General features: G+C 41.4%; 1 protein-coding gene across 1 annotated transcript in view; it reads left to right on the top strand.

Moving 5' to 3' along the window:
• Nucleotides 1-11,450, top strand: part of LRP1B (LDL receptor related protein 1B) — a 1,585,724-nt gene that overhangs the window by 1,110,992 nt on the left and 463,282 nt on the right. The window contains exons 36-40 of the mRNA XM_019553609.1: nucleotides 1,935-2,069; nucleotides 2,665-2,794; nucleotides 10,508-10,634; nucleotides 10,790-10,941; nucleotides 11,235-11,359. Coding sequence (XP_019409154.1) covers nucleotides 1,935-2,069; nucleotides 2,665-2,794; nucleotides 10,508-10,634; nucleotides 10,790-10,941; nucleotides 11,235-11,359 — 669 coding nt within the window. The remainder of the gene's footprint in view (nucleotides 1-1,934; nucleotides 2,070-2,664; nucleotides 2,795-10,507; nucleotides 10,635-10,789; nucleotides 10,942-11,234; nucleotides 11,360-11,450) is intronic.

Here is an 11,450-nt window from a genome sequence, read left to right as displayed (position 1 = left end):
GGTGATCTCCCGAGGTCCCTTCCAGCCCTAATGTCTACGAAATCTATGAAATATTGCTGGACTGCTGTTAATGTTGTTGTAATAGTGGAACGGCCCAAGAATAATTGGCCCCATTGGGATATCTGGTGTTTCTATATACTGTACCTGAGAGTGGTAAAAGAATTGTCTAACATCATTGTGCAATCTATGGCAAAGTTATTTGGAGACTCGGAGAGCTTGGAAGAGGTCCCAGAAGGCTTGAAAAAGGCTACTGCGGTGCCTACCTTTAAGAAAGGGAGAAAAGAAGACCCAGATAATTACAGGCCAATAAGTTTGACCTCAATTCCTGGTAAAATCCTGGAGAAAACTATCAAAGAATTCATTACTGATAGGCTAACAGAAGACAGTATTCTGAAGGATAGCCAACATGGCTTTGTTATGGGCAGGTCATGCCAGACCAACCTCATTTCCTTCTATGATCAGGTAACTCACCACCTGGATTGGGGAAATGAGGCTGGTGTTATATGCTTGGACTTCCAAAAGGCTTTTGACCTGATCTCCCACAATGTCCTTATAGTAAAATTGGGCAAATATGGCCTTGACTACTTTATGATCCAGTGGCTAGGTAACGAGCTCTGAGGTAGGGCCCAGAGAGTATTGACTGACAGAACTGAGTCAATGTGGCGAAAGGTGACCAGTGGCATTCCTTAGGATTCAGCACTCAGGCCAGTGCTTTTCAACATGTTCATCAACTATTTGGACTGAGGTATTAAAAGTTAATTGGCAAAGTTTGCTGATGACACCAAACTATGGGGGAGCGTGGGCATGCTCAAAGGCAGGCTGTCAATACAGGCAGCCTGGACAGGCTTGCAAAGTGGGTGGATCTGAATCTGATGTTGTTTAATACAAAGAAATGTAAAGTGCTCCATCTGGGGAGAAATAATCCATAGCACACTTACAGGCTCGGTAGTGCCAGCACCATAACTGAACAAGACCTAGGTGTCATGGTAGACTACAAAATGAACATGAGCCACCAATACAATGCCATAGCTGGCAGGGATAATCAAACACTGGCATGCATCTACTGAGGCATCTTGAGCAAGGCTAAGGATGTCATCCTCCCACTCTATTCAGCCTTGGTGAGATGTCAGCTGGAGTACTGTGTCCAGTTCTGGGCACTGTACTTCAGGAAGGATGTGAAGAAGCTCGAGATAGTCCAAAGGAAGACTGCACACATGATTAGAGGCCTAGAGACTGGGTCATAAGGGGAGAGGCTGAAACACTTGGGACGTTCAGCCTGGAGAACAAAAGACTCAGAGAGGACTTGGTTGCAGCCTATAAGTATATCAGGGGTATACATCTGGGCCTGGGGGAGCATGTAGAAGAACTTCTTTACAAGTCAAGTGCCAAGAGTTTGGAACAGGCTCCCCCAGAAGTGGTACAGTAACCCACCCTGGCGATTTTCAAAAAGCATCTTGACATCCACTTTTCTAGGGTCATCTGACCCCACCAGTCTTTCCTGCCCAAGTGCAGGGGGGCTGGACCTAATGATCTGTAAGGTCCCTTCCAGCCCCTAACAACTATGAAACTATGAAAATATATGTAGTAGCAGAAAACAATTTGGTCTGAATAATTTCACAAAGTAAAGCTAGTTCAATAGATGTACATTGATTTGCATCAGTGACGTATCTAATACTTTATTTTATTATTTTTAATAGAAAACTGAGAAAAAAATAGAAATTTAGTGTTAATATCCTTCCATCTCATCTCATTAATTCTGGAGTAGATATTATTCTAATTGTGTTAAAATTAAGAATCAATGTCTGCAATTACTAATGTATATAATGTAACAAAATGAATTTAATTTTTATTAAGAAATTATTTTAATTGAAATAATCCAGTGTCCTCAAAAGTTTTTAATTATGGTTTTTTTTTTCTTTTTGAACTTTTTAAAGGGAATGACACAATTTACTGGACAGATATGGGTTTCAACAAAATTAGCAGAACTAAACGAGACCAGACATGGAAGGAAGACATCATTACTAATGGCTTGGGAAGAGTTGAAGGGATAGCTGTGGATTGGATAGCAGGTATCACCAGTGTTTTGGGTTTTTTTTTAATTTGTCTTTTTCATTAAATACCTTTTTGAAAGATGTCTATCTGCTTAAAAATTATCCTATATTATGGCAGGAACCTTTTTTTTTGTTGTAATTCTGTCCATGAGGAGAAATAGTTTGGTTTTCTTTCAGCTCTACACTTGCTAATATTGTGAGCCTCTGGATATATGTTTTTATATCAAAGTTTGCTCATTGTTAACTTAGTAAAAATCTCCCCAAGAACTTCATTATTCAGGAAAATGGTTTGAAATTTTATCTGGTGCATGAAGGCAGTTGGAAAATTAAAATACAGCCTATGTCTTAAGTGGGGAGTTTCAATCATTTTGAAAATTACAAGTAGGAATTTAGGTCTTTAACCAAAGATGATTGAAAGTAGCAAACAGAAACTTAATTTTAGTGAATGTTCAGTGTAGCTGGGCTTAATTAGAAAATAATGAAATAAAGATGTATATTTTAAAATATAGACAATTCTTCTCCACTATGATGTTTTATGCTTGGAAATGTATGAACACCTCACCTTTTAAAGAAGCAATTTCCTATTTCAGTAACTTTTTGGTATTTTTCCTAGGTAACATATATTGGACAGATCATGGCTTCAATTTAATTGAAGTTGCCAGACTCAATGGCTCATTCCGATACGTAATTATATCCCAGGGTCTGGACCAGCCAAGATCTATATCAGTGCACCCAGAGAAAGGGTAACTTAAATATTACTATGTATTAAAAAAAATTTGTATGTTAGTGTTAAAACTTTCAAATGAGCTAATTAGGCTATTTGTTTGAACATCTGCTATTTCTAGGATCTGCAATAAAACCCAATAATATTGTACTATAACTAAAAAAAAGTACAAACCAAAAAAAAAAAAAAAAAGAATTGCTGTGGGCAATATCTTTATAATGGCTCAACATGCAGTTGGTCCAGAAACCCTTGCTTCTTGCATATTTTCTGGGCCAATATGGCTACCACTTCACTTCAACACTATTTATACCAAAAAAATTAGATGTTCTAATGTACTAAAATACCTTATATGAAGCCTCTGTTAACACTAAATGTTGCATGCTATTTGCAGAAAAGCTTTCACACTCTTAGACAATCATCCACCTGAGGGCTAGGAAATTATAAGATACATGCTTAAATCTTTTGAATCCTAAATGTTAAGCTTACCATAGAAAACAAACTGCTCAAGCTACAAGACCAATGTGATCATGACATTTTTTAATAGAATAGTCCCATGAAAAGGAAAATATATTTAATATCTCTCCATATCTGTCCATTAACTATATATGCCAGATGATGTTCTTAGGTAGAAAAATATATGATGGTGGCACATAAAAGGTCCATATGCACCCATTATCTGGAAAAAAAACTATAGGATATGGCTGTAGAAATAGAAACAAAGAAATTTTTGTCCCTTAGAGCTGCAGACTATTGCTTACCAAGATAAATGAATACTCAGACAGAAGTAGTAACTTCTGTGAAAACAAGCACTCCCATTGTACTTTGCAGAACACATACACAAGTCTAGAAAGCACTTCCCAATGCAAAAAGACTTTAAACCTTGCCTAATTTCTACAACAGTTCTGCTGTTGTATTATGTATGATGAGATGCGAAGAAATATTTAAGTCACCGTCGGTAAATAAAGGCATGCCTTTCCTGACTAGGAAAGAGCAACTGTGCCTATAAATGGCAAATTATCCATGCCTCCTTCAGAAAACTGAAATATCTATCCACCCTGGAAAACATAAATTCCATGTGGCCCCCTAATAAGTCATATATTTACCTGCATGATACCACCCTCCTGCGTGAGATTCTAGATCAGTGGTTTTCAAGCTTTTTAGGCTTAGGGCACCTCTCAGAAAATGCCAGGTCTTAGCTTTCTCTTGTTTATTGACATTGGACTCGATGATCTCCCGAGGTCCCTTCCAGCCCTGATGTCTATGAAATCTATGAAATGGAAAAATAATTGAGAAATTCTTCTGCTTCAAGAACTCAGAAAAACACAACAGGTCAGAATGTGAAAGTTAGGCTCCTTTACAGGGCACCATTCCTGCATTCAAACAAGTGTTGTCTGCTTATGCTAACAGTTCTTGCTAAAATGCTAACAATTTATGCACTTAGGGGATAGGTTCAGACAGTCAAAAAGCCTGAAGCTGAATTGATTCAGTCTTTTTAGGCTAGTCTAAACTTCAGAGATTAAATTGAAAAAAACTGGATGCATATTCACTTTTGATTCAGTAGATTCAGCCACGTGCTTGCAGTGGCTCTGACCAAAAGCTAGGGGGTGCTACAGTATGCCTCTGTGGCCTGTAGCCAGCATGGGTTGTGCATTAACTTCTTCATCCTGCTGCCCCTAAGGTCTTTGGGATTTGCAATCCAGAATCACAGCAGCAGGACTCCTCAGGCTTGTTCATCACTTCCTCTTCCTGCTTCCAGGTGCCTCTGGAATTTGTAGTTTATAGTTGCAGCCAACAGTAACTTTCAGTAAGTTTAGCAGGGTACGGTAGCTCTGTACTTGGGGGAATTGGGGTTTACCCGTGGGAAGGGGGGGCTTAACCCCTCTCCCTAGCCCCTGACCCCAGCCACAGTTTGCCTGGGGGGCAGTTCCTGCCTTCCCCCAGCACACCAACTCTTCTCTGCTGGAGCAGACAGCACAGCCTACCCCAGCACACGCTGGGGGACTCCAATTTAACTTAACCTTGGGAAAGGGGTCTGGGACAGAAGTTTCATAAACCAGTTTGATGCAGATCAGTTAAGAATGATACTACACTCAGCCAGGTTTATCTTAAGCCAGTTTCAGCCATTCTGAGATTGGTTTATTTGCACTGAATTTCTGAGCTAGGGACAGACATACATAAACTAGTTTACATGATAAGAAACTGGTTTTAACCCGTAACAGAGCAGATGTTCAGTGCACATAAACCAGTTTGAAAATGGCTGAAACCAGTTTGAGATAAACCTGATTGAACGTAGTATCAGACTTAACTGATTTGGGTCAAATCAGTTTATGCAATGTCTGTCCCAGACCCCTTGCTGGTTTAAGATAAACTAGACACTCCCAGCATCCAAACATGCTCTCTGGGCTTGGCAGGGTTCACTGCTCCACAGCAGGGCTGGCTCCTCCTCTCTGCTCCCTGGCTGCAGCTCCAGCACAAAATGTGGGCTGCTCCCTCCCTCCCCCTTGCCACTCCCTGCTAAGCAGGAATATCCCCTTCCCTCTGCCTTGATGAGGAGGTCTCTGTGTATTAACTAGCAGACCACATGCTGGCTACAGTCCCTGTTGAATCAACAGGCAGAATCAACAGGTAGCTGGTAATGTCCCTGTGTTGTTTTCTTAATGGGGTGATAAACACTGTTATCAGTTCCCTGCTGGGCTAGTCAAAGTGTCCTGCCCAGGTCTGGCCATGTCCCCCCTCAGCTCAGTTCTGTGGAAAGGAAGGGAGGGATGCTTTAGCACCTCCCAGCTTCCAGGAGCCACTGCAGGCATGTACCTACATGCTTGGGAAGTCTGTGCAGTTGCAAACCAGTTCAGCCTAGCCAAGTTAGACTAACCTGCAAAGATTAAATCAATTCAGGCTCGGGCTTTATAGTTCTGTTGTGCTTTAAGCCAGTTTCTGAAGACCAGAGATCCTGTTTGTCCCTGATTAAAAATAACAAATTCTCTGCCAATATTTTTTTCTAATATAACCCCCAAAATCTGCTGGTGCCTCTCCCCCTCCTACAGCCCTGCTGGTGCCCCTCACCCCTTCTACTCACAGTCCCTGCTCTCCCAGCCCTGCTGGAGTAGGCCCCATCTTCCAGGGTTATGCAGCCAGGTCTGCAGACTGCTGCCTCTGCTCCTCCCTGCTGCCTGCTGTGGACCTGGGTACGACGGCTCCCCAACACTGCCTGCACTCCTGGTAGGCAGGGGGACCTGCACCTGTCAGATCTGTGCATGGGGCAGGCTATGGGCATGGGCTCCCTTCCTGCTTTGCTCCCTGGGGGCTTCTGCAACACTGATCCGCCACAACTGGGAACAGTGGGGCTGCACAGGGATCTCCTTGCCACTGCTTGCCCCCCTCCTGCACCTGCCTCTGCTTTGAGGGGTGCAGCCCCACACTGCTACCTCACTGCAGGCCCATGTGCAGGAGGCATGTCACTGGGGCAGTGTGGGATGAGCAGCAGTGAGCAGATCCCCATGCCACTCCTCTGGTCCCTGCTGCGCTGGGTTGTGGGGAACAGCTGACGCACGTCAGCTCACCACTGTTCACTGCTACTCTGCTTCCTTTCCCCATGACCTGGTGCAGCAGGGAGCAGAGGGGCTGCGTGAGGATATCCTTGCTGCTGCTTATCCCACGCTGCCCTGGAGATGTGCCTCCTGTGCAGTGTGGGGAGCGTGGCAGGGCTGCATCCCTCAAAACAGTGGCAGGTGCAGGAGACATGTTGCCAGGGCAGAGAGGGAGTGAGCAGCAGTGATGAGATCCCTACCTGGCCCCTCCATCCCCAACCACACTGGGTCATGCCTGCAGGGTTGCGGAGACCCTGAGGAAGTGAAGTAGGGTGGAAGCCCAGGCCCACAGCCTGCTCCGCTCACAGATCTGGGGGCATGGATCCCCCTGCTCCTTGGAAATGCATGCAGCAGCAGGGATCCAGTCCTCCCCCTCCCCTGGATGAGCCATCTGCAGCTCTGTCCTGCTTCCCGCTGGGGCCCTGCAGCCACACATTGCAGCCCCAGGCCCCAAGTCCCACCCAGCTGTGCAACAGTCCGAGCCCTGCCCAGCTCCCTCCCTATATGGCCTCAATCCCCCTCTCCCCACACTTCTACTTACCTGCTGCAGCTGCTCTGCAGCCTATCTGGGGCCATGCATGTGGCGCCCCATATTGCACCACCTTTCTCCTGCTCCCTCCAAGCTCCCTGCCGGCTGGAACTCTGCCAGCCTGCAGGGACCTCACTGGAAAATGGCAAAATCCATGGGTTTCTCTTGTAAAATGAGAAGTCCACGTTTGCTTTTGTAAAAGGTAAAATCTGTAATTTACTCCATTTTTCCATGGGTAACAGAAAACCTGGATCCCTTCTGATGACTTAAACCAGCTTCTGTCCCTAGCCAGAATGATTGAGTGTGTCAGGGCTTAACTGTATTTGTATGAAATATGATTTGGAGATACATTCATTCCATAATATAAAAACATTATTTGGATGTTGCTGTTTTGTTCAGCTTTCTAGGTTTTAGACATGTTTAAAGGTATTGAGAAACTATAAAAGGCTAAGGGGAACATTAATTTCTAAGTGTTCCTTTTGTAGCCAGAGAGCTTATCCCAGTATGATTCATATCTATTTTTGTTTATTTTCTTTTTAATACTAACACTCAAAAATAACATTTGAGAATAGTTCTAAAGTTGTGTATTTCCTTTAGCCTCAGACTACACATCCATGGTTGTCTTCAGGAAAGATTCTAGTCTCTGTAGTAAAAAAAAAAATGAGTAGGGTTGTTATGAAGTTCTTTGTGATGGGGGGATAGTAACCTCTCTTCCTCATTCTTTCCTTATCTCTTCTGCTTTGCAGACAAACCTTTTATAGATACCTTCAGAAAGGTGGAAAAATGATGCTTTTAAAATTATTTAGTTACCACGATACAAAAATGCCCACCATTAAGCTTTTGTTCTAATGATGTGTCCATTTATGTTGTTATGGCAGATATGGAGTAAGTTCAGATTTGGTACCACAGTCCTAGACAGATTTTCCTTTTTGCCACTCTTCCCTTATACCTGGTCTTTCAAAGCAATACTGATCTGATTAGTCTTTGTTCTGTTTTTTGGATGAGGTCAAGAGGACCTCTTATCAGTCTAGGAATTTTGATATAAAGGAATTTTGATATAAAGGATTTGCCTAATGCCAAGAGAAACATATTCTACTCGATGAATATGACCTTTCTCTGAAACTAAATTAAGTCTCACGTGTGTTTTCATGTTAATTTCAAATAAATTAAGCCAAGTTTCATGTCTGTTTATCTGCTTGTTTGAAAGTTAGTTAATTCCAGGAGAGCATCAGTGCATGTCTATCCATCCACACAAACATACTAAGGTTATATTTTTGCTTTATCTGCAATGAAAGTTATTTGTAGGTCAACTTCTACAACTGTTTCCTCAATAGTTGTCCTGGTACTACGTCCTCCAGAGATTCACATGGCAAATGCATTCATGACCTTCAGAGAAGATCCTATGGATTTTTTGTCCTCTTCTCCCCATACCAATTTGGAAATTCAGATTTGATTGTATTATTTCCTGAAAAAAGTCTTTAAAAAAACTTCATATAGTTTGCACCTGTAAGGCATTTGACTTGCAGCCTGTGTAACTAGGTCAGCTGCACTTAATGCACTAAGCAGGCCGAACTGAGCCCAGCACCTTCCTTTTGACTCATTCTGGGGCTGCTTTAAGAAATTTTCTAGAAGTCTTTTGCTGTACAACTTCCTAGTCTGCAGCCCTTGAGTAGCTCCTCTTCTGGTAATTCATCTGGCTCCCTGATACCTGATCTCTAGTTAAGCCTCTTGCTTGGTGTTTGGACTTCAGCTTGACCTCAGCTTGGTACTTGACCCCTGATTCTGGTTAGTTTGCTGGTTTGGTTTCAGACGCTTAGCTTTGGATCCCACTTCTAAGTTTGGAATTTGAGATTGTCCTCAGTTGCTTCCAACCCATAGTTTATCCCTGCATCCACTCCGGTGTTCAGTCCCAGCTCTGCCCACTAAGCTTTGTGAACCACGACAGCATTGCATTAAGAATTCTTTACTTAGGGATAGATTGTGAACAATTGTGCTTCAAGAGAGTAGAGGAAGCACTGTACGCTATCTTTGTATGTTGAACTGGTGACGTGCCACAGGATTCCAGTTCACAGAGAGAGGCAGGCTTTGCAATTTGATTAGCTTCTTCCTGTCACCTCAAGCAGCTGGTGGGGGAAAGGTAAGCAGGGGGCAACCTGCTCCAATAGCCAGCATGCTCAGTGATGTACACAAACATTTTGGAAGCATAGTCTGGACATGCATAAGCCTTTTGCAGTTTATTCCAACCACTAAAACAGTGAGAGAACCAGAAGAAATACTGATTCGCTGCATTACAACCTCCCTTGTTCTTCACACACTGATAATTACCTTGGGATAGGCTGAAAACCAGTAATCTCTCCCCTGGACTTTGACAACAACAAAAAAAAAGAAAAGAAAAAGAGAGAACACTGGGAAATCCCACCACAAAACATTGTGTTAACTTGAAATCTGTTTAGATAGCAAGCATGGGAAGTATTTGACATACTGAGCATGGTTCTCTTCTTGAACCTAGGTCAATATATTGATATAAGAGTAGATTAGGAATTGAAAAATTAACATTTAACTCTGGCTACAACTCCATTTTTACTTCTTATAATATTATACCATATGTTTAATAGAGATATCTATTTAGGTTATTATTAATGTGTTTACTACATTGGCCATACTACTTGTACAGAAATATATTCTTTAATGATTTCAGGCAAATTCTTTCCCCCCGCCCCATTTCAGGTTTCACTATTATATGTGTTAATTGTATTAGTTCTGTGAGTTAGTTTGTGTGTTAAAGTAGAGCTATGTATTTTATACCATATGTGGCCCTGTATACCTGCATTGAAATGGAGAGTGAATGTGTATGTATTTTTACAGAACACAAAAACATTTAACATTTAGCAGACACACATTATCATATCACTATTTATTTTGTGTATCCTATTGATACTATACTATTAGTACATGATCCAAAGTGCACTGAGGTCAATTTAAACTGTCTTCTTGACTCCAGTGGAGACAAGTAAAGTTTACAGAGATTTACTGGGAGATGTACCAAGAGATCTACCAGGTTGGAGACAGTATATCTTTCTCCCAGAACTGCCATATTTCTTCTAGAGAAAACTGCTTGAATGTCAGCATACTTGTGGTTTCTGTTGTGAGGGTGGTGATTCTTTCAGTAGAAATGTAACACGTGTGTGGCTTCAACCAGGCATCAATTAACTTAGAAAAAATAGGCAATATAGATCCTAATATTTACCCATAATACTGCTTGAGTTTGCACATTTATAGTTGCATTATAATTCTTAAGAACAATTTTACCTGCATAGTCATTTGCTAGAAAGAAAAATATATTAAAACAGTTCAAATGTCAGTCTATCGACAAAACTTTTTTAGCAACACCTTTAACATGATGCAGAATTTCTAAAGAGATTTTCATAATGATCTTTAGACAGGCAACAATAGATTATTTCTACAAGTTCTGTAGGAGTAAACTGGCATGTTTTTTATCCCTTTTAAAATTCTGTTTTATGTAAACTGCATTTTAAAAGTTGCTACAAACAATTTAATTTCCACATGTTCATTTGTTTGCATGCTATTTTTATTGTTAATTTCTTCAATGTTTTAGGTATTTATTCTGGACAGAGTGGGGGCAGACTCCCTGCATAGGAAAAGCACGGTTAGATGGTTCTGAGAAGGTTGTGCTTGTGAGTTTGGGAATTGCATGGCCTAATGGGATCTCCATTGACTATGAGGTGTGTTCTTCTATTTTCTACTAAATAACAGATGTTCATTAAATGTTAAAGTTAAACATTGCAACATGTTCTTCCACACTTGTATTTTATTTTTTCTTAATAAAACACTTGGACAAAAATACATTATAGTAGTTCATTTTGAAATTGATCTTTAGGAAAATAAATTATACTGGTGTGATGCTCGTACAGACAAGATAGAAAGAATCGACCTTGAGAGTGGAGGGAATCGGGAGATTGTGCTGTCAGGGAGCAACGTGGATATGTTTTCAGTCGCAGTCTTTGGAGCTTACATCTACTGGTCTGACAGGTAATTTATTTTTCCATAAGTATTTGAGTCTCAAAATGTTATTTCAGTGCCAGATGCTTCACCCTTGTAGTATTAGCTATTCCTGAGCAAGGTCACTGAAAGGATCTCACAAAGCCATGTAATTTCCACAGAAAAAGGCACTTTTGATATTCAAAGTTAAGGCATATCAATGTCACAGACAAGAGTAGGTTTCTTCACCTTCTGTTAGGCCAGCTGTCCACTGCATTTTAATGACTTGCTTAATTTTAATTAGTTGAGGATTGTTGATCAGACATCTTCAACTTTTTTGGCAGAGCACATGCAAATGGTTCTATCAGAAGAGGCCACAAAAATGATGCCACAGACTCTGTGACCATGAGGACTGGCCTTGGAATAAACCTGAAGGAAGTGAAAGTCTTTAACAGAGCACGAGAGAAAGGTAGCTGTTCCTAAGGATATTATTAATCACCCTAAGATCAGCTGATACTCTTTGCATATATTAATTTGTGGTCATATGAGGGTAATCACTG

The sequence above is a fragment of the Crocodylus porosus genome, unplaced genomic scaffold (assembly GCF_001723895.1).
Source record: "Crocodylus porosus isolate Cpor-Errol unplaced genomic scaffold, CroPor_comp1, whole genome shotgun sequence".
NCBI lineage: Eukaryota > Metazoa > Chordata > Crocodylia > Crocodylidae > Crocodylus > Crocodylus porosus.
Note: the sequence above shows the minus strand (reverse complement) of the source record. Positions and strands in the feature narration are given on the sequence as shown.